At 43.9% G+C, this 27,317-nt stretch overlaps 1 protein-coding gene and 1 long non-coding RNA gene across 2 annotated transcripts; one reads left to right on the forward strand and one right to left on the reverse strand.

Annotated features, from left to right (window-relative positions):
- Positions 1–5,375: 5,375 nt before the first annotated feature.
- LOC125298775 (von Willebrand factor A domain-containing protein 7-like) lies at positions 5,376–23,102 on the reverse strand. Its single transcript, XM_048249643.1, has 16 exons — positions 23,028–23,102; positions 22,478–22,694; positions 18,254–18,526; positions 17,975–18,068; positions 17,684–17,812; positions 11,700–11,886; positions 11,171–11,346; positions 10,554–10,672; positions 10,094–10,210; positions 9,834–9,992; positions 9,602–9,734; positions 9,279–9,431; positions 7,326–7,418; positions 6,786–7,054; positions 6,282–6,578; positions 5,376–6,107 (listed from the first exon to the last, which is right to left on the reverse strand). The coding sequence occupies exons 2-16, from the start codon at positions 22,682–22,684 to the stop codon at positions 5,730–5,732; spliced, it is 2,784 nt and encodes a 927-aa protein (XP_048105600.1). The 5' UTR covers positions 22,685–22,694; positions 23,028–23,102; the 3' UTR covers positions 5,376–5,729.
- A 176-nt stretch (positions 23,103–23,278) lies between these two features.
- LOC125299023 lies at positions 23,279–26,097 on the forward strand. The gene is made up of 2 exons (XR_007194300.1): positions 23,279–23,426; positions 24,800–26,097. It is a non-coding gene; the product is annotated as an uncharacterized LOC125299023 (long non-coding RNA).
- Positions 26,098–27,317: the final 1,220 nt, after the last annotated feature.

Raw genomic sequence — 27,317 nt, forward strand, 5'->3', positions numbered from 1 at the left:
CATATGCTTTGCAGTTATACAAGAAAAAAACATGTCTTAACCACCACCCATGAGTTTATTAGAAGTTCAACAGATTTCATGTAGGCTACATTTTAAGTGGTAGATCTTTATTACATAATGATATAGCATGAAAATAACATTGATTTGCTGTTCTTTGATATGATTAAAATTGGTATTAATTCATTAAACAATCGCTAATTGGTAACAGTTTGAGACATGTGACAATGCGTTTGCAGTGTTGCCTAGTGTGATAGGATTTTTATAAGGGAGAAAGGAATCGGACTGAACAAGAATGACAGAGGTGAAGCCAGAGAGTTCTCCCCACCAGAGCTTGGGGCAGAAGTAGTGGGGGCCGTAGTTGGGGCAATACTAAGGGTAATACTTGATGCAGTAGTTGGAACAGTTGTAGTGGCAGTAGTAGGGGAAGTAGGTAGAACAGTAGTTGAGTGGTAGGGGAAGCACTAGGGGTAGTAGGTAGAACAGTAGTTGAGTAGTAGGGGGAGTACTAGGGGTAGTAGTTGGGGCAGTAGTATGGGAAGTAGGGGTAGTAGTTAGAACAGTAGTAGGGGCAGTAGTAGTGTCCATTTCAGTAACGGCTCTTTTGGATCTGGAGAAGACACCCCACACCCACATTTCCCCACCGTGTCCACAGCCACCAGCTCCACCTCCTCAGAGCAGCACATATGGCAAGGGTCACATTCAGTCCCTCCACACCGGTTGTGTTGAGGGTTCCACTGCCCTGGCGGACTGTGATTCTCTCGATGCCTGTCCGGTTGCTGTCCCATTAGGTTTGCAGATAGTTCCCATGAGAGAAAACTACAGTTGCCAGTGCAATTAGCATTAACACTAACCATTTTGCATGTGGGAGACAATATGTCGGTCGCCTGAAAGATGAATGAAAATTCCCTCACAAATTGCTGTAGGGTAGGGCCTATGTCCTGTTAAAATGACTGACTGAAGCATGGAGAAATGTATAGACAAATAAAAGTTGGTATTAGTTACACTGCATTTGCTGCAAAATAAATATCACCTTAGCAATGACTGTCAGGCGCTGAACAGCATAGTTGGAGTCTGAGCCTCAGGCTCGTTGGTCAACGTTACGTTGGTGCCTGAGGAGGTGTCTGAGGGAGCTGTGAGGGTCACCGTTGATGCGCTGTATTTGATGTTATTACAGCAGGAATGGGCATTATTTCTGATACACAGGAAATTTGCCTGAGTAAAAATTACTGGAATTGAGGATTTTTTTTACTCTATGCCAGATAACATTTGGTCCCTCTTTGAAAAGGGTACAAGTTACCTTTTTGATAGAGCTGTTTTTCCTGAGTCAATTTTCCTCAATTTAGTGTTATTATTTTACTGTTTTTGGTGGTATTTGACTATTCAGTGCATTAAAAAGTTAACTCTTGTACTTTTTACTCAGTTCAGAGCTACGACCAACTCACAATGCATTTTCCAGAATGTCACAGCCCACTAGCCTAGAAATCTAGACGCTTACATTTGCTGCCAGGGCTAGTCTAGCAACTCTCCGGCTTGTGAGCTCGAAAAATTAAACTTCTATCAGGCCAATCAAATCGTGTATAGAGTCGTTAGGCGGGCTTAACATAATGATTGATGGCAGAGTTGCAACGGTTTGGCTTGAATTTCCTGCTATTTGAAAACAAATAAGATAGATGTTGCTGGCGAACAGTGTGACACGAGTTAAGCTTTTATTGCTATAAGCTTATATTAAGTTGGCAAAAGTTTGAACTAGCCAACTAGCTCCGCTGGTGGGAAATGCATGGGACTCATAGCGCTGTCCTATTGCGTGCAGAGGAAATTTGAACCGATTTGAACAACCGATTATCCTGCCCCTGCGAACGGTGAGTGCCCAGACCCTACATTTTAATGTGGGTCTGGCTCGTCAGGCTAACAGTCCACAGTATTGTTAACGTACACTGTAATCACATATTAATCTTTACTGAAATTTTATCTTAAAAAATCAATATGTAATCAAACTATATTTTAAGCTATATACTACAGCTGTCATGTTATTGTGTTATTTACGTTGATGCCACACACCATCAAGCAGATGACTATCCACAGCACACTTGGCCTGGTTGAGATTGAAGTCTTAGTTGTTGCGGACTCAGATGTATATAAGTATATATACTCTTTTGATCCCGTGAGGGAAATTTGGTCTCTGCATTTATCCCAATCCGTGAATTAGTGAAACACACTCAGCACACAGTGAGGTGAAGCACACACTAATCCCGGCGCAGTGAGCTGCCTGGAACAACAGAGGGGTTAGATGCCTTGCTCAAGGGCACTTCAGCCGTGCCTACCGGTTGGGGTTCGAACCAGCAACCCTCCGGTTACAAGTCCGAAGCGCCAACCAGTAGGCCACGGCTGCCACTAGATGTAGCTGACTGTAGGTCATGTCATGATAATCTCCTAAAGTTAGTTAACCCTGACCGCAAATTGAGCTCAAAATGAAAATGTTATGAGCTTATTCGCTATAACAATCACTGGAACATGTATACTACTTTACAACATGCCTCCTACTATATTAAGCCTATCTTGCCACATACAGGACATTTCTGGTATGATATCGATCGACAACCAGATTTGACGAAACCAGATTTTTTTCCCCTCAGACATTTTTTTGTTGTCCTCAATCAGATATTTTTCTTTCCTGAACTGCAGTCAATTCCCCCCATCATGTCCTCTAGGAGGCACTGTACTATTGCCTCTATGCCAATCCTCAACGGAAAAAAGACATACAGTATTAACCACAATGACATCACCAGATGATAAGTTGTTGGGTGGGTTTGAATTCCCTTCCTTATAGCATGCCTTTCTACATTCTACAGTGGGGAGAAGTTCACCTGGTCTAAATAACAATTCTATTTCCTTATTAGCTGCATACTTGAAGTTGAAGATATTTATGCACATCAAGTTCCTCACTGGAACTTCAAGATATACATGATTATATTGTTCAGTTGTGCACTGGACTTGAATTAAGAACCTGAGGCACAGATATTGTACAAAACACACATATGATTTTGGCCTATTGGTTATAATGTGGTTAATTGAAAGCTCTGTCAGTCGCTTTGGATAAGCGTTAGCTGAATGACTCAATGTAAATGTAAATTCTTGAATGATTCTTAATTCTGACTACATAAATTCTGATTACGCTACATGAACCCAGATAGCAAGAGGCTGGCGGACCACTGTCGGTCTACTGGGGGCATAGCTGGCGGTCCGCTGGCATTTTGCTCATCGGTTCTCTGGCGGTTGCAGACAAATTGCCCAATATTTTGCCACTATTGGTCTAAAATCTTTTTCATTTGTTCAGTCATACTCCACATATCATTTTATTAACTTTTCTTAATATTTGTGACAAGTTAAATTTAAAGAGATGGTGGTCCAACGGCAGACCACAAGTGGCATGCCACCGGCGGTATACCAGCGGTCCACTATCTGCCAATCTGATTTTGCTATCTGGGAACTTGCATACGGTAGCCTACTATTTGGGATCACAGGGGCCAAATTGTATGTATTTCTTATTTTTAATTATTTAAATAATATTTCATTTTTATAAGTATATGTGAAGAATGACAAAGATTTATGGTCAAATGTGTAACTGTATTAGTTGTTACTTCCTACTTTCAATCCCTTTTCGCCTATCAAAACCCATATTTGTCAGCCATTTTTAAAAATGGCTGCCATGGCCCCCAGGGGCCAAATCCAAGGGACCTATTATTCTAAGAGCGCTTTCACACCTGGCTATTTGAATGGAACATGGAGTTTTCCTCAAAGATTGGTTCGATTGGGTATACTGTATGTGAAAGCAGCAATCACAGTCTGTTTCGGAACAAAACAAACAGACCGAGACCACTTGAAGGAGGTGGTCTCGGCTCGTTTCCAATCGAACTGAGCGGTTTGTTTGCAGTGAGAAACCAATCGGCCCGTTGTAGCGGAACAACTCACTGGTGCTTAAATTGTTGTAGGCCTACACAGTGCAGTTGACGCAGAAGCATGTTGAGCCTACACGTTTATTCCACTTTTAACAGATAGCCGTCTTGAATTTCAAGCCAATGTCTTAGGCTACTTTTACCGATGTTACACGCAAAAACGGGAGAGAGTGGGAGAAGCCTAGACTTTGGACACGCACATGCACGCATATATATGGAGCTCTAATAGTCCATGTTAAATGTGGGGTTAGGTGACTGCTGGATAGTAGGCCTATCTTCAGCTGTTAAATGTGAGCAATCAGGGAACAATTTAATCGTGCATGGGTTTGTTTGTAGACCAAGATTTAATCTCACGTGTTTGTTATATCATTTGTTCCGATATAAATGCTGCCATGTGAACACAAACGAACCCAGGGGACAATGGAGAAAAACTTCAGCCCGTGATTCGGATCAAAATAGGTATGAAAGCGCCCTAAATCACCTATTATTCTGATCAGACCCCCTTTGTGAGTTTTATCAGTTCATCAGATGCTTTTTGCAGTTTACTTTGATACATTTAAAATGAGGGTTTCATGTATTTATTTTTTATCATGCATTTATTTTTCTCAAGACTTTTATTTTTTTTCCTCATTTCACTTCCAGTGAAGACTCTCAACTACATGGCATAATAGCAAACTTTTAAAAATGCTATACACTCAAGCTTTAATTATGATGGGCATCGGATTTCTGTGAACACAAATGTTTTATCAGCATAAATGGATTTTGTCTATATAAAATAGACATGCAGAGTTGCAGACATGCAAAACAATAGCTTTTCTGTAGCCTTGAAATATTCAAACTCTTTCACGAAGTGAATAGAGTCTGGCAACTTGATTGGGAAATGTTTGCAACACTTGCATCGCGATGGGCACTAACTTTGAAATCACTGGTCCAGCACTACCAATCACATTGATCAGAGATTCCTAATGTTGCTTCCTACTTCGCTAACTGACAATAAACAGCATCAACATTCAGTAAACAATGTATGTGGGTCTAACTTTGCTGTAAATACATTTCTGCATTTTTCCAACTGCATTTTTTGACGTTTGCAGGTGTTGCTACTTCTGTTTATCACAATAACTTTCGGTTTCGTCTTCCCCTCTCGTCATTGATTGGCCTGACATTTTTCTTGTCTGAGGGAAGTGATGAACTATAGGTTGCCAGACTAGATCTAGGTGGGCGGGGCCAGGCTAGCTTTTCTGTGCCTTTAGCCATTGACCCATACTCATGTTGTGAGTTTCCCAAAAGTGGAGGTTGCTTTTTCAATGCGGACATGCAGAAAAACATTTGAAAGCATATTGTAGAGCTACTCTATTACCAAAGACAAGAACTAATATTACTAAACACAAGAACCAAAGCTACCAACATTCCTGAATGCACTGACAAGTTTGATTCATTTTAATGTTGCAGGTGACTGAATGTGAGTTTTCCATGATCAAAAGTTTGGATCAATGTATTTGTGTGAAATGTGTGAAACATGATGAAGTACAGTTCTGATAATACATCAAAATAATCACTTTATTCTATAAGTGTCTTATATTCCACATGTTGCAAACCAGCCTGCATTATATTAAATCACCATCTAAACCCCCAATATTATGCAGAATACCTCCCGTTTCTTTATAGTATTTTAATGTATTCATTTATTTATCAACAACATTGGCTAAGCATTAAAAAATACTTAAGTCACTCAAATAGTACAACATTTTTTCCAATCCATTTTACAATACCTGGATGTTAGAGACTCAAAGTTCTGGCTAACACAAGACAGGCCACACTGATCCAGAGGGACAGTGGCGGGGACCGGAGCTGCACCCCACCCGACCTGATGGTGCAGGAGCCCACGTTCCCCACGGCGTCGACCGCCACCAGTATCACCTCCTCGGTGCAGCAGGGGGCGCTAAAGAAGGCCACAGTGACGTTGAAGCCTTCCGGCCCGGGCTGTGTGCTCGTGGTGAGGTTGCCAAGAGTTTCCGAGACGGTGATGCGCTCGATACCGGTGCCATTGCCATCATTTAGACTGGCAGTGAAATCCCATGTCTGCAGAGTGCAGTTGCCATTGCAGTTGCTATTCACGCTAACCACCTGACAGACTGGTGCTGTGATGTCTGCCACCTTTGGTAGATGAAGCACAAGATGAATATGTTTGAGCATTAGACCATTTGTTGAACCAGCAGTGATGGTTAGCTGAGTAGGGGTCAGAGAGGTCTATATATAGAAAAATGATATAGGGATTACTGACTAGATATAGTTTATGATGTATGATTAAGAAATAAAAACAAGCTTTACATCGGCTATGACTGTCAGGCGCAGCACGACATAGTTGGAGTCTGAGCCTCCAGGAGCCTCGGCCTCAATGGTCAGTGTGACGTCGGTTCCTGAGGGGGTGTCTAAGGGAGCTGTGAGGGTCACCGTGCCCTCAGTACGACCTCCAGCTTCCAGGGTCACACTGCTGGGAAAAGATGAGCTGAGGCCGCGGCTGTTCCTCGCTTGGACGGTGAAGTTTCCCCCGGTACTGCTGGTTGTTGTCATGGTGAACGGAATGGTGAGGTTTGTTCCAGGCTTCCAATTTAGGTTCTCTTGAGCCTTCAGAAAGAACAGGTAAACCTGGCATAAGTGCTAAACCCTGTGATAACGATCACACGGTACTGCCTGACTTAAAAATATAGATAGATAGATAGATAGATAGATAGATAGATAGATATTGACATAATTTGACTGTATCTTAGACAAATAATTCTCTTGTGCACACAACTAGCACAATTAAACTACAAAAAAAGTGAAGCAACTGACCCTGATAGAAATTGTGGAGGCTTTGAGTTGGTTGGAGGATTGTCTCTGGAAGACATTATTAGAGGATGTTGACGATTCGTTTGTTCCCCTTAACTGCACATAGAAACTGCCCTCTGGGACTCTCGTCATGGTCACCAGATAACCCCCACTGTTCGTCTTCTCAACGGTGCCTTTAACCTCATCAGAGCCTGACACTTGGATCAGGGCCACATCAGTGAGTTTAATGGAGGAACCCCCTGTCAAGGTGATTGACAAAGAGGTATTTCCACCTGGGGGATGACAGAGAGACAGTGAAAGAGGGAACAAGAGCTGCACTTGACATATGCAAAGTGGCACCATGCAGCAGTTTCAGTTTTACTAAAATATAGCTCATGAAAGTCTCCTGTTCAGTATATTTTAATCAGTATTCTTGACATCTCTGACAATATCAGAACTACTGACAGCGTCCATCTCATTACATGACATGGGATAAGTAACCCTTTAGATAATGTATGTAGTATAAATTGTAAATGTATGGATATCCCAAACAAGCCTTCATACTTGCTGGGGGTCGGCTCTCCAGAGTGGCAAACCCTGGCGTAGGACTGTGAAAAACTTCCACAATGTCGTAAAGAAAATCTATGGCACTCTCACCTGAGAAATTGACAGACAGACAAACATTGTGTATTCATAATTAATAAATAGATATCGTCTGAGTCTAGACAAACATATAAGTGAAATATATTACTGTTTTTTGGGGGGCCAAGGAGCGAAGCTGCGAAGGCACCCATTGAGTTACTAGCTTTTCCTATTATTATACTTCCGCCATTGGAGTCTATGGCATTGGCAGCCCATAGAACGCCTGGCTAAAAAGTGCAGATTTTTTGGCAGAAAGTTTCGGGACACTCCACTGACCATTCACACTCATTTACGGACCACAGCCATCTAGCGCCACCAACAGGTCAAAATCTGGCCAAAAATTGAACTGCTGGGTCTAAAGTTATGAAATTTGGCACACTGATTCAGCACTGTCCCATGATCACTCTCACCAATTTCCAGAACTCTATGCCCAACACTCTAGCGCCACCAATGGGTCGAACCTGGATTGCAGTCACGATGTGACCATTGAACGGTAAAGGTCCCCATTTTCACATATCAGGCACCGTTGGAATCCCTGGACCGACCTAAGTTCAATGACCCCTATTACGTCACTTTCCGCCATATTGGACCTCCGCCATATTGGATTTAGTCCAAACTCTACGAAAAGTTTCAGCGGTCAGAAATTTCATCCGATTTTCATGGAACTTGGCGGAGATGATCTTCTTCCCGAGCCGCACAAAAGATACTTGTCAGATTTTTCAATTTCATTTTTGTTTGCCCGTGACAGCCAATCAAATATGGCAATGAAGCCGCCAAACAGGAAGTGGACTAACATCTCTGTGGCATTTTGAGCTAACATAACAAAACTCGATACCACTAGTCAGGACACTGTCCCAATCACTCACAGCAATTTTTATGCATATACATTGAACACTCTAGCGCCACCACCAGTTCAATGCTGGACATGCATTCATGCGCGTGATCCTTGACTCTTTTGTCTGATTTTCACAATTGAGGTAGCATCTGAATCCTTGGACCATCCCGAGATCATCGACTCCTATCCCATCACTTTCCGCAATATTGGACCTCCGCCATATTGGATTTAGTCCAAACTCTACGAAAAGTTTCAGCGCTTACAAATTCAGATCATCTTCTGCCCGAGCCGCACAAACAATACTTGTCAATTTTTTTTAATTTCAAGTTTATTTGCCCGTGACAGCCAATCACACATGGCTATGATGCCGCCTAACAGGAAGTGGGCTAACACCTCGGCTACGCTTTAATGTATGAAGTCCAAACTTGGTACAGGGACCTGTTACCATATTGTGATGACGCACTAGGAAATTGGCATCATTTGGCCTCTATTGGGGGCGCTGCAATACAGGAAGTGAACTCGTATCTCAGCAACGCTTTGATGTATGAAGTCCAAACTTGGTATAGAGACTTGGTACCTGATTGTGGGGACGCACTAGGAAATTGGTATTATTTGGCCTCTATAGGGGGCACTGCAATACAGGAAGTGAGCTTGTATCTCAGCAACGCTTGGATGTATGAAGTCCAAACTTGATACAGGGACATAGTAGCTGATTGTGAGGACATGCAAGGAAAGTGGTCTCATTTGGCCTCTAGGGGTGCTGTAATAGACAAATTGAGCTCACATCTCAGCAACTTTTTGGTGTATGAAGTCCAGGGACATGGTAGCTGATTGTGAGAATGCACAAGGACATTGGTGTAATTTTCGCCTCTAGGGGCAGTATAACAAAGTAAATGAGCTTATTTCTCAGCCATTCTTTATCCAATTGTAATCAAACTTGCTGTGAGTGCTTGCTCATGCCATTGCAACGCCATTCCTGCTATAGCGCACTGCTTGGCCCCCACATTGCTGCTTGCAGCTATATTTTTTAATTATTTTACCAGTAACCGTGATTGTGTATGGTTGCAATGAGTTCATATTAATTCTCCACTGTCCCTTTTGAGGTGGGGAGTTAAGCAGCACAGATATGAAGTTCCCCTCTGTCTGGATTGTTCCTAAGGAGCCACTCGAGGTTCCGCTGCTTTGTGATGCACCTGAGTTAAGTGGAAGTGGTCATATAAAATCAAAATGTTATCAATAAAGGGATTGATAAGGAAATATATCTTATATTGCCATACAACTGGTCTCAAACAGACAGCCTATTTAAACTCCTGTATAGCTGTAAAATTTTGGGTGTGTTTGAGTATGAGTTTCATGCAGTCACCTGAGGCACTGATGATGGTGAATGATGGCGTACTTCCCGTGATGTACACGGTCAGGTTTTTAACAGAGTCATCAACAGTGAATGAGAAAGTCTCAGTAGTTCCTGGGTCCCTAACAGTCTGGGATATTGTTACCTGAAAGATGAGGACAGGTTAACTTTTCTATTATTTTCCCAAGTTGGGCACTCTGAAAATGTTTAGCACACACTTCAATGGAAAGTCAGGCATCAGTACCAGAGCAGGGCGAATGGAATCAGTGATGATGGTGACAGCTTGTGGGAACTGCTCCTCAGTGATCACTATGGCCTGTCCACCCGAGGCTTCGGTCAGAGACTGGTAAAGCTCATTTGACCGCTGACCACTCCTCCCTACATTTGTTAGGAAAAAGTTAACCTGCAAAAAGGGATTTGAAAAAAAAAAAGATTGCATGGGAGTTTTTAGTGGTGATGGGTGAACATGTAGTCATCAGTCCCATGTGTAATCTGGTCATTTACCCCAGTCTGAGTGGTCTCAATGAGAGCAAGCACTGTACTCTCTAAATGAGCATCTGTGGGTGGTGCATCAGTGAAAACAAAGATCTGAGAGGATGGAGGTGCTTCGCTGAGGGCCATCTGAGAAATAGAGTTAGATATACATTATAATATACAGCTCTGGAAAAAATGAGACCACTGCACATTTTTCTGATGTCATCCTACAGTTGCTGAGTGACATTCGAATGAGTTGACGGTCATATTCAAAATGAGGAGACCACTGCAAATTTGAATATGACCGTCAACTCATTTGAATGTCACTAAGCAACCATAAGATGACATCAGAAAACATTGCAGTGGTCTCTAATTTTTTCCATAGCTGTTTAAGATAGATAGATAGATTGACTGATTCATTGATAAACATCAAATGTTTGGATGAGTGATAAAAAAAATAACTCTGTGTCTGTGACTCTTACAACAGTACCCAAAGTGCTTCCAAGCTTCGCCCAGGCTCAGGGCTATTCCCTCCTCCACTTGCTGAAAGGATATTGATTTGTGACAGGAAGATGTCAGACTCTGTTGTCCTCAGGAGTGGCCCTAACCCTTGATATGAAATAACACATGGAGCTTTTCAGATGGATTCCAAACATTGTTCCTGAGGTGATTCATTTCACTAAAGAAGTTCACTTATGCCATATTACCAACCGAGTCAGCAATGCAACTGAGGGGATCTTTATGTTTATAGTATAATATCTGGGCTTTAATGCCTTTAATAAGACAGTGAAGAGAGTTACAGAAAGAAAGTGGGAGAGAGAGATGGAGCAGGATCGGGGCATGACCCAGGCCAGACTCAAACTGATCTAACATAATGCTTCTTTTCAATAGACTGAAGTTCACCTAAAATGATCCAAATCTGCCATCTTTGCCCAAGAGATATGGGAACCATCTTTGCCCATATAAGGTGATCCACATTTCCTTATATGGGCAAAGATGGCAGCTTTGGGTACTTTATGTAGGCGAATGTCAGAGGTCTATAAATTAATTGCATAAAGTCTCATGAGTCTCATCATGCGCTGAATGTAGTGCAGTGCAGAACCTCACCAGTGTTACTGAAGGAGATTAAGATGAAGACTGACGGCAGTTTGGAAATGCTGTTTATGATTGAGGAGGTTGCCTTCTTTAGCTCAGCCAACACATTGGTCATGCTGGCGGAGGTGTCCACCACAAAACAAAGAGCAGAGGACGAGGAGGAAGATGACCGACTGATCCCCATCAACCTAGCAAGCAGACATAAGGTATGTCAGCCATGTAAGTACATGTGTTTAAAATTGAATGTATATGGAGATCCTCTGTGACCCCTGCAAATTCTAGTGGTGCATGAGGAATCTATTGTAGTTAGTTGTATGGCTTGCACCATGTACTATGCAGATGTGCTAATATATACAGTATGGTAAAGTGTAAATGTTAGCAGAGCATGATGATACACAAAACCAAACCTTATGTCCTCCTTACTACTGCCCATAAAACCAAACCTTGTTCTCCTTACTCCTGCCCATACACAAAACCAAACCTTCTCCTGCCCATATACCCCCAGTTGTCAGGTGTCCATGTTATCTCCCTCTTCACCCACCGTAGGAAGTCGGCGTCCCCTGCAGCTCCTCTGATGTCCAGGAGGAGCTCAGTGGTGGCAGCGATGGCAGTCTGTGCAGCCTGTGTGTGCAGGTGGCCGTGCTCTGAATCCACGGCGTCCTTATTGATGCCACCCCGTGGATCACTGTCGCTGGTCTGGTCAACAGCTCCTCCGTGGCTGCACTTGCCTTTAGGAAATAGAGAGAGAGAGAGATAGAGAGATAGATAGATAGATAGATATTCTTTGTCTGCAACAAATACATCCCAGTTAGCATCAGTGGGGAGCCTGTGGAGAGGGTTCCTATTTTTACGTTCCTGGGGGTACATCTTACTGAGGACCTCTCCTGGTCACTGCACACTCAACACCTGACAGGGAAGTCCAGGCAGCGATTGTACTTTCTCCGCTGACTGAGGAAGTTCAAGGTCTCTCCCTCCATCTTGAAAACCTTCTACTCCTCAGTGGTGGAGAGCATTCTCACAGGCTGCATCACTGCCTGGTACGGTAACTGCACAGCACAAGACGGGGAGGTCCTGCAGAAAGTGGTGCGCTCTGCGGAGCGGACCATAAATGCCCCCCTCACAAGCCTGAGAGACATATATACCATGATGGTGGGGGCAAGGGCGAAGAAGATCATGCAAGACTCCTCTCACCCCAACTCCAGTCTCTTTTCCCTGCTTAAATCGTGCAGGCGGCTGCGTTGTCTCAACACAAGGACTGAGAGACTGAGATTCAGTTTTTATCCACAGGCAGTGAGACTGCTCAACTCAGCGCATTTTAAATAAGTTTTTCTTCTCCCAAAGACAGATATGTTTTTAACTTGCATTTATTAATTTATTTATATACTGCTTTTATTTACTATATGTATATTTGCGTTATGTTTATTTATTCAAATGCAGAGCATAGGACCCTTTTACATTTCACTACATGTAAAATGTATGTGACAAATAAAAGCACTTGACTTGACTTGACATTTGACCCAACCATGCTTAGTAAACAGGTACACACAACACACACTAGGAGCAGTGAACACACAGTGAGTAGTGAACAGTGGGTGGTCATTGCTGCAGCACCCAGAGAGCAGTTTGGGGTGCTACACTCTGGGGCATGAACATGGGGGCTCGCGTACATGCCCCCAGAGTGTAGCGCTGTAGCTGCCTGACTGCTTTAGCCGCTGGAACTAGCAACTCGAGCTTGGTAAAACCAATTGTTTTCAGGCTTTATTTCCGTAACAACAGTGCTTGGTGACCTTGAGAAACGGAGATCTATATTGACCTCTCTCTGACCGTCAACACGGTCTTACTGTGAATGATGCCATCCTGGCACCTGTTCCGACCATAATGTCAACAGTGTCATGTGACTGACCTCTGGAGGCTGAACCCGCAGCATAAAGCGTTACCGGTTGAGACGCCTCTTCCTCTTGCCTGGAACGCCTCGATTCTGAGACCGGTAAGTTCGAAAAGTTGTGGGTTCTAATCCATCACGTTATTGTGCAGGCGCCTTGAGCCCCTGAGAATTGTTTAACGACCCCCCCTTTGTTGTATCAGCGAGTAGCTTAGGCTTGATTGCGTTTCAGTGACTAAAGGTACAAGTTAAAGTTATGCTGAACACTTCGAATAGCCTTTATTGTGTTGCAAGAGAACGCCAAAACCACGGTAAGAATTTTGGTTTCTCCTATTAAGTTTGTTGCCGTCTGTAGGCGACTGGGCTTTGTTTTTCCCCCTCACGTTCGCGTGTAGGGTTGGCAAATTAAGTTGGTTAGGCATTTATCCTATGTTTCCCTTAAAGGGGCAGTGCTGATGGTGTACTGTTGAATAATTTGTTGAATTACAGCCTACTCCTGTGTCTGGAGCAAAGTTAGGCTTGTGATTTTTTGTAGCCCAGAAGTGGGCAGTTTTGTTAATACTTATAAACACTGCATGAACAGTATTTGTATTTGTATAATCTAATTAGCAGAATTGTTACTGCTTTTGCCTTTGTTACTGTATATAGCCCACCACACAATTATTATAGAATTATTTACCCCCACTCCAAGAGTGATTGCTTAAAATAAAACAAAATAATAGCTGCACTGTGCATATCCTGTGTCTCATCCCCTCGCCACTGTTCCGAGTAGGCTGTTGTTCGCCCCTAAGCCGCTGTTCGCAGCAGGTGGGTTTATAGTGTGTCCTTAGCCGCTGTTCGCAGCAGGTTGGATAACATTGTCTGGGTTATACATCTGTCTGTGTTAGCCACTGTTACCATTGTGCTACGTTGTTTGGCCTTAGCTGCTGTTCGCGGTAAGTTGGGTCATTTCTCCCCTTAGCTACTGTGCGCAGTAGGGGGTGTTCACTTTCCCTTTTACGGCTGTGGTGAGAGAGGTAAGTTTTCCCCTCTTTAGTATTTTCCATATTGTGACTACAAGTATGGCCTCCCACACTTGCTGTTATTGTGGGCTTGGACTCACGTGATGGCCACCGTGAGTGTCCCTCGTGTCTGGGCAAAGCACATCTCCTCCAAGACGTGGAAGATCCATGCCCAGCAGCAGTTGACCTGCCACTGGAGGAGAGAGCCCGCAGGGCTGTTTACGTGACATTGCACGGCCAGGGGCACATTCCTTTCCCGCCTGTGGAAAGGAGCAGGCACCCAGCGCTGAGGGTCAGTCCCTGAAGCGAAAGCGGAAGTCCTCTTACAAACGTAAGAAAAAGAGGGCATCAGGTGAGCTCTATTCCCCTACACATAGCCTTGCATCTACCCCTAGAGATTCGTCAGGGGTTGAGAATGTACAGGTTTAGCTCTTGTCAGCCATTTGTGGTCTGTCGGGCATTCTTTCCAATTTGCCTACCAGTACAGCTCCAGTAGAGGCAGACCACTCAGCGGCAACCTCCCCTGAGTATCTTCCATCTTTCCAGCAGCCACAGTCTGTAGACCCGGATATTATTTCGCTTTGTGCACAGGGCTCTCTCTTGGAGGATGAGCCAGACCTGCAGGACAGCGACGAGTTGCGTACTGCAGCCTCCTCCCATCCAGAGGGTTCAGCATCGGTTGATGAGGGCACAGAGGTTCCCTGTGACCTGGTATCCAGGGTCCTATCTGCAGCCAAAATTGTGGGGCTCTCAATACCAATAGAAGACCCTGGCCTCACTGAGGGTGTTTGGGCTGGCGTCACCCAGCCACGTCCCTCAACCTCTCTCCCTGCAGCAGCAGACTACTGCCAGATGCTGAGGAGGGCCTGGGGTACTCCTAGCAGATCCCCTCAATTTAATTCTGGGTTTAGGAGGCTGGCCAAGGCCTTTTATCCACCTGATACAGGTTTGGGGGACACGCCACCTGTGGAGAAGGAAATGGCAGTCTTGACCCCCCTTGGACCAACCAGGGTTACCGCTGATCCACACTGCCCTAGCAGGGAGTGTGACAAGACTGATTGCCTAACTTGTAGGACCTACAATGCTGCTGTGCATGCTGCCCGCTCAGGCAATGCCCTAGCAGTCCTTTTAGCGGCTATTAGAAAGACTGCTAGTGCATGTGACCACGATACCAGAGATCTGGTTGATGCGGCCTTGTCCACTCATGCTCCTCAGGGCCTGACCCCTACACCGGTGGGTGAACTCCTTCAAACTCCACCCACGGAGGGACAGGCATGTGAAACTCAGTATGACAGACACGTTTGCGGGCCTTGCTCCCTTGGCGGGACGGCAGGTGGCTTGCACAGGGAGTACCCCTGGGCAGCATACCCTCCAGACGGACACTGGTGTCCACAGATGCCTCCCTGACTTGCTGGGGAGCAGTCTGGGAGGGACGTATGGTCCAGGGTCTGTGGGATCCTTCCTGGGACACCGAACATATCAACGTCTTGGAACTCAGGGCGATACACCTTGCCCTCAGAGCTCTCCTTCCCTACATTCGGGGGAAACATGTCCTTGTGCGGACAGACAGCTCTGCTGCCATTTACTACATAAATCACCAAGGGGGCACGAGGTCTCAGGGATGTCTCAAGGTAGTGCAGAAACTCCTTTGTTGGGCATTCCCGCATCTGGCCTCTCTGAAGGCAGTTTACATTCCCGGGGTACAGAACCAGGCAGCAGATCTCCTGTCCCGGTCCGGACCTCCCCTGGGAGAGTGGAGGCTCCACACAGAGGTGGTGGAAAGTTTGTGGGCACGCTTTGGCGTAGCCCAGGCGGATCTATTTGCATCAGAGGAAACGACTCATTGCCAGATGTAGTTTTCCCTCAGGCATCCGGTCGGCCTGCTTGGGCTGGATGCACTGTCTCACGAGTGGCTGGACGGATTGCTATACGCCTTTCCCCCGCTGCCCTTGATCCCGCATGTACTGAGCAGAATTTCTTGGGGATGCTGCAGAGTTCTGTTGGTGGCCCCACATTGGCCCGCGATACATTGGTTCCCAGCTCTACTTCGTCTTGTGAAGGGCCAACCTTGGCCTCTGCCACTCAGAGCAGATCTTTTGTCACAGGTGGGGGGCCAGATTTGGCATCCTAGGCCGGCAATTCTACAACTCTGGGCCTGGCCGCTCCTCAGTCCTTGCCTTTGGAATTGAATGAGGCGGTCTTGGAGACCATTAGTAATGCCAGGGCACCCTCCACACGTATGAACTACCAGCAGAAATTGAGTTTTTTCTCTGGATGGTGTCAAGGTCAGGGGCAAGACTCCAAAATCTGTCAATTGGCTCTAGTGCTCCTCTTTCTCCAGTCTCTCTTGGATGCTGGGAGGGCAGCCAACACTTTGAGGGTCTACACAGCAGTTATATCTGCATTTCATGTACCGGTAGATGGTCTTTCTGTTGGGAAACTCCCGATGGTGTCCCAATTTTTAAAGGGTGCTAAGCGCCTGCATCCAGGCAGATCTTTGCGCGCTCCGTCTTGGGACCTCCCCCTAGTGTTGAGATCTTTGACTGTGGCTCCGTATGAACCTTTGGAGCGGTCGGAGCTGAAATATCTGACTCATAAGACGGTGTTTCTCTTAGCCATGTGTTCTGCTAAGAGGGTGAGTGAACTGCATGCCTTGTCTGTGAGTGCAGAATGCATGAGGTGGAAACCAGAGGATATGGGCGTGTCTCTCTGTCCTAACCCCTTTTTTCTATCTAAGGTGTTGACCCCTCAATCAGTTAACCAAGCTATTGAACTGGAGACATTCCATCCTGAACTGGTTGACCAGTCGGAGGTGGCTCCTGATTCACTGTGCCCAGTTAGGGCTCTGAAGGCTTATCTTGAGCGCACCAGGCAGCAGAGGCAAACTCACACACAGATGTTTGTGTGCTATGGGGGTCGACAATCTGGCCAGCCAGTGTCCAGGCAGCACCTATCTCACTGGCTGGTGGACACCATCTCTCATGCTTACACTGGACAAGGTTTTCCAATCCCAGAGGGTCTAGTGGCTCACTCCACACGCAGCATGGCCACGTCCTGGGCTGCTTTGAAGGGAGTTGCTATTAATGATATATGTGCTGCCGCGTCCTGGAGTACTCCTTGTACCTTTGCCAGGTTTTATCGTGTTAACGTGACCTCTAGTCCTGTTGGCTCCACTGTTCTTAGAGCTGCTTCTGAGCAGATGGGCCCCTCGTGACACTGTTAGTACTAGGCATCCACAGTAAGACCGTGGTGACGGTCAGAGAGATCGATATCGTAAGCTATGGATCTATGAGACCGAACGATGACCGTCACCATCTCTTGTCACTCCGGACGAATGCGAGGCGTTCCAGGCAAGAGGAAGAGGCATCTCACCCGGTAACGCTTTATGCTGCGGGTTCAGCCTCCAGAGGTCAGTCACATGACATTGTTGACATTATGGTCTCGGAACAGGTGCCAGGATGGCATCATTCACAGTAAGACCGTGGTGACGGTCATCATTCGGTCTCATACTGTAGATCCATAGTTATGGACATAACTTACGATCTATGTGAAAAATCGCCGGATTTCTACTTGTACTTGTTTCACCGGATTTCTTACTATTTCTACTAACAGCTACTTGTTTACCCACATCCCTGAAGTTACCATCTGGTTTGGAGGATGAAAACAGATTGAAGTATCCTGAAGTTAGTTTCTTCTCTGTGATGATATTCTCCAAGATATTGTTCTCACAGTTATCACCCACACAGTTCCTGCATGTTGGTGTACTGCTGTCTGAAACAAAAAACAAAAAACACAACAAAACATTCAATTTAAACATACAGCAGTATGCACATTTAACATTATGCACTCTAATTCAGTCACACAGACTCTTGTTAACTGTTATTACAGTATGATGTTCTTGTCCTGATATTGTCGTGTGTATGGTCACTGTACCTGCAATGTTGTCAATGTTGAGGTCTGCTCTGATTAGATTGGAATAGGCAAACATGTTTCCCAGCTCTACCCAGTTGCTGTGACTGTAGAAATCCTGAGATATAAGCGTTAATATTTCTTAATATCTTATTTGATATTTCTTGATATCTTAATTGATTCAAACATGAAAATAAAACATGCATCTTGGTGTAAATATCTCTCTGTGATGAACATAAGTAGTGCCATGGTTAATATACAAACAGAAACTTATGGGCAGTCATTAATCTAATAAGATGTCACCTGTAAAGTGTGTAAAATTTCTCCCACAGTCAGCCGTGCTGATATGAAGTTCCCTTGCTTTATGTTGGCTTTAATGGTTGCCAACCCTCTCGTGATGAGGCTCCTTCCACGGATGAAGCTCTCATCATCAAAGTGGTACTCTTCACTAAAAGGACGCTCAAGATCAACTGCAGCATTTCTGCTACTGATGACTCTAATTGCTATCTGGAAGGTCTTCACTGAGTCGGTGAAAAGGCAGGCCTCTGCTAGAGAGTCGACTGCCAGTTGATTTGGCTGTAAAAACAAACCACAGATGACAAAGATATATAATAAATTGTGCCTCTGTAGCTACCGACCTCTCTCACTACTGAACACTGACTTGAAAATTATCACCAAAACACAAGCCACCAGAATAGAAACAGTCACTCCCATACTCATATTCATCCAGATCAGACAGGCTTCATTAAAAATAGACACACCACAGATAACCTCCGCAGACTGTTCAACCTAATCAATATATCACAAGAATCACAACAGAAAAACATTATAATTTCACTTGATGCAGAAAAAGCTTTTGATAAGGTAAACTGGTCATTTTTATTCAACACTCTCCACAGGTTTGACTTCGAAGAGTCGTTCATCCACTGGATTAAAACATTATACACATCACCAAGGGCCACAATCACCACTAACGGAATCACTTCACAGTTTCACACTGCACCAGGGCACCAGACAGGGATGCCCACTCTCGCCTTCCCTTTTTGCCATCTTCATTGAACCCCTTGCAGCCGCAATACGACAAAACCACATAATCAAAGGAATTCAGGCAGGAAACGTACAACACAAAATCAGTCTATATGCAGATGACCTCTTACTTTATATACAGAACCCACAGGTGTCACTTTCAATATCATCAATAGATTCTCTAGTGTTTCACATTACACTATCAACTGGAACAAATCAATCACACTGCCCCTTTCCGATAATGCATGGGATTCTGGAGCTCAGGATACTTCCCCCCACTTTCAAACTGGCAACATCAAATACCTAGGGATTCATATTTCCCCCAGGCTGTCAGAGCTTTTTAGCCTCAACTATACTTCTCTCAGGAAAATTGAAGACGATTTCAAACGCTGGTCAAAACACCCACTCACACTCATCGAAAGAATAGCCGCTGTCAAAATGAAAATTCTCCCTCAGATTAACTACCTCTTCTCCATGATCCCCAATACTCCCACAGACAATTGGTTCAAAACTCTCAATTCATTAACAACGCAATTCTATTGGAAAGGAAAAAAAAACAGAATATCACTCTCAACACTGCAAAATAAAAAATCACATGGCGGCCTTGAGGCACCAAACTTCCATCACTACTTCCTGGCAAATCAGTTACAATACCTAGTTAAATGGATCAACATACAAAATCACAATTACCCATGGCTTGAACTAGAACAAAACCAATGTACAGATATCAGAATAGCAGACCTCCCCTTCTACTCAGAATCAATTAAAAAAAAATCCAACTTCTGCCAACGCATTACCATCAATTCAACTCTGACAGCCTGGTGGAAAACAAACCAAATCACAAAATCATCACTAGCACTAAACAGGTACACCCCACTCTGGCACAATCCAGTGTTAACATTACAGAATAAACCTTTCCACTTCTCCACATGGGCACAAAAAGGAATCTCACATCTTCACCACATGTTTGACAACCACCAATTCATGTCATTTGATACACTGATAAACTTAAAATTAAAGATAAAACAAGCCTCACCAACAACACATTACAACCATCTGAACTTGTAGAAAAAATTATGAAAATGAATAACTTCAAAAAATTAACCTCCCAGCTATATACACTGATCACAAACCTAAAAACAACAATAACACTCCCAATAACTAAGTGGGAAAATTACTTGGCGTTCTCTCCCAACCCTGATTATTGGGAACAAATCTGCAATAACACATTTTCCATGACCACTAACACAAATTTACAGCTTATACAGTATAAAGTCATTCATAGATCTCACATCACTCAAAGTAAAATGTTTAAAATGAGCTTAACCAACACAGATATTTGTTCACAATGCACTTTAGGTAGCACAGACGACTATCTGCACGCCATGTGGCTCTGTCAACCTGTCTACTCTTTTTGGGTCATGTAAGATTGTGGCCAAAAATGGTACTGCAATCACTTTCAAATTACTGTAGAGCGGTGTATACCCTCCCCCTCCCCCCTGACTCAAGGTTGCCAACCCGGATGGCGAAACACTACTGACTTTGTGATTAGTAGATAGGTGGAGGGTGGCGCATCAGGCCAAAACACAACATGACATGACAAAACACAACATCAACATCAGTTGAGGGCTGCAACTTCACTTTTTAAATGACAATATCCTGGCCGGACTACTTATGTCAGTGATATAAATATTTGAAATGAACATGATTTCTTAATGTCTAGTGACATATCAGGGCCATTTTATGATTAATTGAAATGCATTTCTTACATACGGTTCCTTTAAATTCAACAAACCATAACCCCAAGCTCTTCCCCCTTGCCTTGCCCCCTTCTCTGTCTTTATCTATCTGTTTATTTGCTTGATTGAATTGATTGGATGATTAATCAATTGATTGATTAAACTTAATTAATTTATTTATTTTATTTAACCTTATTTCCTCCTTTCCCCCCTACATTCACCACATTACATATAGACACACACTAGCAATACCCAAACATAGCATGTTACCAAAGCCCTTTACCATGACCACTCACAGACCTTTCTATTCAATTACCAAGAACTGAGTCCCATCCTGTCAGCTCTGTCATCGTCCTGTCCCACTGTCTGTCTGAGTGTCTGTCTGTACTGTATGTCTGTCTATCCGTCTCACTTGTCTACGTTACCTTATTGCGTTTCATGTGTTTTATGTTTCAATTCACGTGGTGCTATATGATACGATTCCAGGGTCACATAAATGGTTGAGGTAGGACAATTGTATTTGCACTTGAAAAATATGTTACTTAAATAAAAATAAAGTTGTCCTCCGAAGAGGGGGGGTGGTGGTGGGCCAAAAAAAATAAAATTGTGCCTCTGGATTGTCTAATGTAATTTGTTCAGGCAATCTTTTAACAGAAATAGCGCAACCCCCATATTCACTTGCATGAGACAACACCTTGAAGTTCTGCCTGGTCAAAACTTTGTCCTATTTAACATAATCAACATCCTACACATACAGACTCAAAGCTCTACTTATGCCTAAATCTACCTGTCAGTCAGTCTATTTAATGATTGATATGAAGAGTTAATAATGTATTTTTTGTGTTCAGTTATCCACCCACTTAATTGTTCACTTCAGACATTCTGACAACGTAAACTCCCTTTGTATAGGACTTATGAGTTTTAGAATTTTATGAGTTTTAGAATTTTATGAGTTTAGTAGAATTTTAACTTGTAAGATCTAAGCTGTTGTCTCCTTTGATGCAAACATCAGTAGCACACTACATCTACAGTAGACATACCACAAAGCAGTGTGTATATGGCAGAAGCATACTTTCAATGCAAATACAGATGTACATTTGGGTGTCATCATAAATTCTTTGTTTGTTGTTGCAGACTTGTCTTAGTGAGTTAGTGCATACAAGCTATCAAGTGGTCGGGAATGTGCACACCACAATATTTTTGAACAACATTTAAACAATTTGTGAAATGTTTGTTTACCGTTTACAAGATGTTTCCAGATTAGGGGATGGAGAGAAATGGAAAAGCACTGTGCTGCAGTCATATTACTAAACACTGTGCTGCAGTCATAAAATGAAACTGAAACTGTATCGAGCTAAAAATAAAACTGAAATTGCATTTGTGACACATGTAGCCTACGGGTGAATTGAAGATGATTTTATGCCATGAAGGCTTAGTTTGTCCTGATAAGCTGACATCAGTAATGCACACCAACAGCGTTAAGCTGAGCTGTCTATTTGAGAATTCTAGAGGTTTCCTAGAAACAACACCATCACTGCACCACTCTGTGTGCTCTTGGGTTATCAAAGCCATAGGCTTCGTGCTGTTTGCACCTTGCAAGTCATATTGAGCTACAGAAGCACCAATAATTAAAATAAAGAGGTAAACCTGAAAATGTTCAATGACACCTTAAAGTTTAACGTTCTGTTACATTAACTTACAACAGTGACTGACATATCTGCAGTGATTTCATAATGACATCTGAAAAATATTTTTTTTTTACCAGCAAGGCAAAATTTCCTCCTTCTTGCTCTACCAGTGTTTTGCAGACATTTGCTGTGGCGTTCAATATGCCTGCCTCTGTGATCTGACCATGGGTCAGAGAGCTACTGGAGATCAGTGTGAAGGCCTGCAGGGTGTCTCTTTGCGTTAAGAGGAGGATGGCAAGGGTGATGATATGTTGTGAAGAGGTATCCATCTTCAAGACCATGGACTCAAGACTGTGTGAAGGAAAAATGTTTCCATGTTTTCAATTGAGGTAAGACTGTTTACAAAACCAACTAAGGAAATGTGGAGGTAAAATGTATTCAAACATGTTTGTCAACCATTTTTTCCAATGCCAACAATACTAAAGCTACCAGTAACATATACTATATTCATTTAGCTGATGCTTTTATCCAAAGTAACTCACATATGCCAATTATTACAACCCCAGACCAACTTGGGGTTAAGTGCCTTGCTCAGGGGCACAACTTTTCTGGCCACTACGCTACCACCGCCCCCAAACATATACTGTAACAACCATTAACGTTATAAGACACCTCATACTGTACCTCTGTATGTCTCTGGCACCTTCAATCCATTCCAGTCTCTTCACAAGGTTGTCACTGAGTGTAGGACAATTCACCTGCTACACACGATCACCACACAGTGTGGGCAAGGCATATGTGCTGAATCCCTTAACCATGGCTGATCTGAAGAAGGAGGGCCGTTCACCTGGACAGATCACATTCTTTCTTTCTTTAGCCTATGTCCCAATACATTTCAATACCAGATAGACCTGGGGAGTATTCCAGAAAGCAGGTTTACCGGCTTAACTGGGTATGCTAACCTAGAGTAAGCAGGCTATGTAAGTCACTAGGGTTGCCACATTTGATTTGTGGAAATCCGGGAACCTACCAGTCATTCTTTGGTGCGCACTCAAGATGTGTTTCCCAATTAATAAGAGTACGGTAAGTAACGCTCAAGTTAGATGCTGTTGCATGATCATGCTTGCATGTGACACGAAGTTGGTGCATTTTGACATCGTAAACATTCTCGAAGAGAAAAAGAAAAGCAGTAAAATTATTTATTGGCTACATTTTGGTGCCCCCTCTGTACCTTGGTGCCCTTGTGCGTGATGCGCGTGGTGAATACAATGTTGAAATATTTCCTATAGTTTCTTACCTATATATTTGCCCTGATGCACTCGTTGACGCAGACACACGCACTCGCTTTGGACTCCTTTCCCTGCTGCTGTTATATTAACCTACAGAGCAACTAGGACAGGCGCGTGTAACTACAAAGTGGGGTCTGGGTCTGTGGTTGCGCAGCAGTTGCTAGGTAATAATGTAAACTCTATTTTTGCTGCCAATCACCAAAAAGCATGCCTTTTATGTCTGTGTACGTAGGCTACACGGGATTTGATGTAAATGATAAACACAAGAACAAAACTGTTTGAAACTAGCAGAAATTATAATCCAAAGTTAATTTTCACCAAAAACCGGGACAATTCGTGCCCCGGGAAATAGGCTATTATTAATTATCCGGGACAGTCACTCAAAAAAGAGAACAATCCCGGGAAATCCAGTGCATGTGGCAACCAGTGTTGCGCGGGTTTGGTCACAAGCGGCCCGCCCAATATTTTAATCAACCCGACCGCAACTCGGACCGCGAATATTAATTAGGACAAAATTATACCCGACCCGCGATCCGACCCGTTTATTTACAAAATGTGTGCTTTTGGTTATAGCCTGCATATGTCACATATCAGCCTTTGTGTCGTGATGTCTTTGGTGTTATGAAATGTATGTTTCTGTGTAAGCTATAACTGGGGTGACCTGACTCTCGCCAGATGAATTTCGTTCCACCTAGCTCCACTCATCCATCTGGGACCAATACATTGGAGTGTTGTTTCAGAAGGCTGGGCCTAATCAAAAAATGCTTGCATATGATTGAATAAGCCACTTGTCCGTCATCTATTGACGTGCTACTTCAACCACTCACATCGAAGCCAACCCGTGACGCTGATAACAGTCTCACAGTCGCTTCTACTCTATGTCACATCTATGAAACTCCCGCCCTGCGTCCTGATTGGCTGTACCATAAAATCGGTTGCAGAAATCACTCTCAATGGAAGAGGTCCCAGATGGATGTGAGTGAAGCTAGGCGGAGCTAAGCGGAACAAAATTCATCTGGCAAGAGTCAGGTTATGACTGGGGTGGGCTGAACTCTGAACAAAGCGTCTGAATGCTGATATTGGGGGATAGGAACTCTGCACTGATTACACGGACTAATGGACTGGTGTTGGGGTTAATTGAATGATTGGGACATGGGCGGGGATAAGTGCTTTTATACAGGCCCACGAAGACGGAGGGGAGAGAGGAATTGGCTTTCCAACTGTCAACGGAGGGGGGACGCGGTCCGAGATGCAGCAGCAAGCAGATCGACGGGTGTCTGCAGGATGAATGCATGCGTACATGCTGACAAAAGGAAAGTAACCTACCTATTCCTACTGTTGTGAGTGAGTGGGCCAGTGTCGGGACTACCGCGATTGTAAAGGCTGTGCATTGTTTTGTCTGTCGTTCTGGAGAGCTGTGGAGTTCGGGACTGTGTCTGGATCAGCGAGGGGAGAGACAGAGAGAAGCGCGCCGTCACCTACTAAAGGGGAGTAATATTTCTCACCTGTGATGAATGAGTGGGCCGCTGTCTAGCCTATAGCTGTCTGAGTGTTTGTCTTGTCACTTTTCCAGCCTGCGAGGAAGAGGATCGGTGCTTTGGAGGAGCGGACGGGAGAGTTGCATGCAGCGCGACTGAAGTGGGCGTGGAGTGCGAGATGTTCCAGTCAGCGCATGGCTAAGGGAAGTGATCATAATTTGTCGCTCAGTGAATGGGCTGGCAGATGACTGAGTGGACACTGAGTGTTTTTCCTTCGTTTAGCAGTGACTAGGAGAAGAAGACGTGACACAGCCGGAATAGGAAGACACAGCGGCTCAACTCTGGGAATCACAGAAAGTGGACGGAGTGCCCCGCCCCTTTTCTTAACTCCGGTTCGTGATTGGCCTAGAGGGACTGAGTGCTTTGTGGGATTTATGTGTTTTGGTCGGCGAGGAGAAATCGCCGACCAAGTTGTTTTTTTCTCTCTTTATGCGGGTTGCGCACGCGCCCATCTAGCTGGGCAGCTGTGTACTGAGCCTCTCTTATTGGGGTGACATGAGTGGCAAAACAGACAATACCCTTATGAATGGACTACCGCTGATTAAGAAACTTCCATAGTGAGTGTTGGGTGTGATTAGTAGTGTTCAGTGCTGTGTGAACATATTTGTGTGAAGTGACTCAATGAACTGTGTCTCATTGACATTATCTTTGTTATCTGTGTGGTTATTCCTGTGTGGTTATTCCTGTTATCTGTGTGGTTATTTCCTGTTATTCGGCTGCCAAAATCGTGAGGTTGTATTGCCTGCCTCCTTAAACCTGGTGTCTGTGTGGCTATCTGGGTATCGGCCACTTCTGTGTGTGGGTTTAGCCGGGGCGGGATATATTGGTGATGGGCCTGGCCCGGCTGTGTATCACCTGCTTAGACACTACTGCATTACGCTGGGGGGTGTGGCTGCCAACCCGTTCAATAAAACCTGTAAAATTTAACCTTGTCTGGTGTGGTGTGTCACAGAGAGGACTGAATTTGAGTACTTGCTCGGGTAGCCCGGCGCGACACATACAGTGTGACAGTAGGCCATTTCTGTAAAACATAACATTTATTCCTGCAGGCTGCCCGTTTTGGCTGTCATGCTTAAATGGCTTCGCAAGAAGTAGGCCTACATAGACCATAACTTGTACTACTGTCATCTTCTTTAAGAACTTTTCCCAATATTTCCCATAGCCTATATCGCTTTTCCTGAAGGGGCGTCTTTATTATTTTAACTTGCGAGAGCGCTACCATTTTTCAGCGGAATCCAATAGGCTACAGTAGGCTACTTGGAAAAGCATTCTTCACCCCTACATTTCTAACGTTACGCATCGTGGATTAGCCCTCTACTGCATACCGTGGCTTTGAGGCAACAAAATACATTTTTAATCCCCACACTGGCCCTTTAAAAGAATATGTCAGATTTTTTTCATGTAGTAACACTAGACACCTCTCTGTCCAAAATGATGATTTGAAGTGGGTGTGAGCTTTTGTTTGGGGGAGGAGCAGTCCTTTCAGGAAGTCAAGCCGCATGGGACACAAGGCACAAATTGGTAAGAATATTTTCATCATTTTTATCATATTTAAAATTAATAACATAACACCAAAAAAATATGTGGATGTGCAGGAGTATCCAGAGAAGCTTATTTGATCAATTGGATGCCTATTTTGTGTTTATTTATATGTGAAAACTGTATTTTTTCCTGCGTTGCCTCAAGGCAACACTGTGCAGTTTTATTCAATTTATTCCGGCTATATAATGCATTGGTATGTATAAGTCTGGAGATGTTTATGTATGGTAAAATGACCATAATCAGTGTTTTTTTAATTAAAATTCCAATGTATTATATTATGCAATGTAAATATTAATATGATATTTATACAGGAGATGGATATTAATACATTTTATGGAAGAAAGGAGGATGTTGAGGTTAGGGCCATTCCCACTGACAGTGATGACAGTGAGCTTGAGAGTGACAGTGAGGACGACCAAGAGGAATTCGTCAATGAGTCAGGTTTAAGGGTAAAAAGGTAAATAAAAAATCGTTTGTGCGGTCTGAAAAATGTGCGCGGTCTGAAAAATCTATTGCGCGGCCACTTCGACTGGCCTGCGCGGTCGCTCGCGCAGCTTAGAGGGAACATTGGCCATCAGCATTCTTAACCAAACTTAGTGACAACA

This window comes from Alosa alosa, chromosome 1 (genome assembly GCF_017589495.1).
Source record: "Alosa alosa isolate M-15738 ecotype Scorff River chromosome 1, AALO_Geno_1.1, whole genome shotgun sequence".
Lineage (NCBI taxonomy): Eukaryota > Metazoa > Chordata > Actinopteri > Clupeiformes > Clupeidae > Alosa > Alosa alosa.

Excerpts from the sequence above, each read along its gene's own strand:
- LOC125298775 (XM_048249643.1), bottom strand. The coding sequence starts at position 22,684 with ATGGTCTTGAAGATGGATACCTCTTCACAACATATCATCACCCTTGCC. Across the intron at positions 18,527-22,477 it reads GAGGAAATTTTGCCTTGCTG|CCAAATCAACTGGCAGTCGA; the intron begins GTAAAAAAAAAA and ends TTGTTTTTACAG. Across the intron at positions 17,813-17,974 it reads CAACATTGACAACATTGCAG|ACAGCAGTACACCAACATGC; the intron begins GTACAGTGACCA and ends TTTTTGTTTCAG.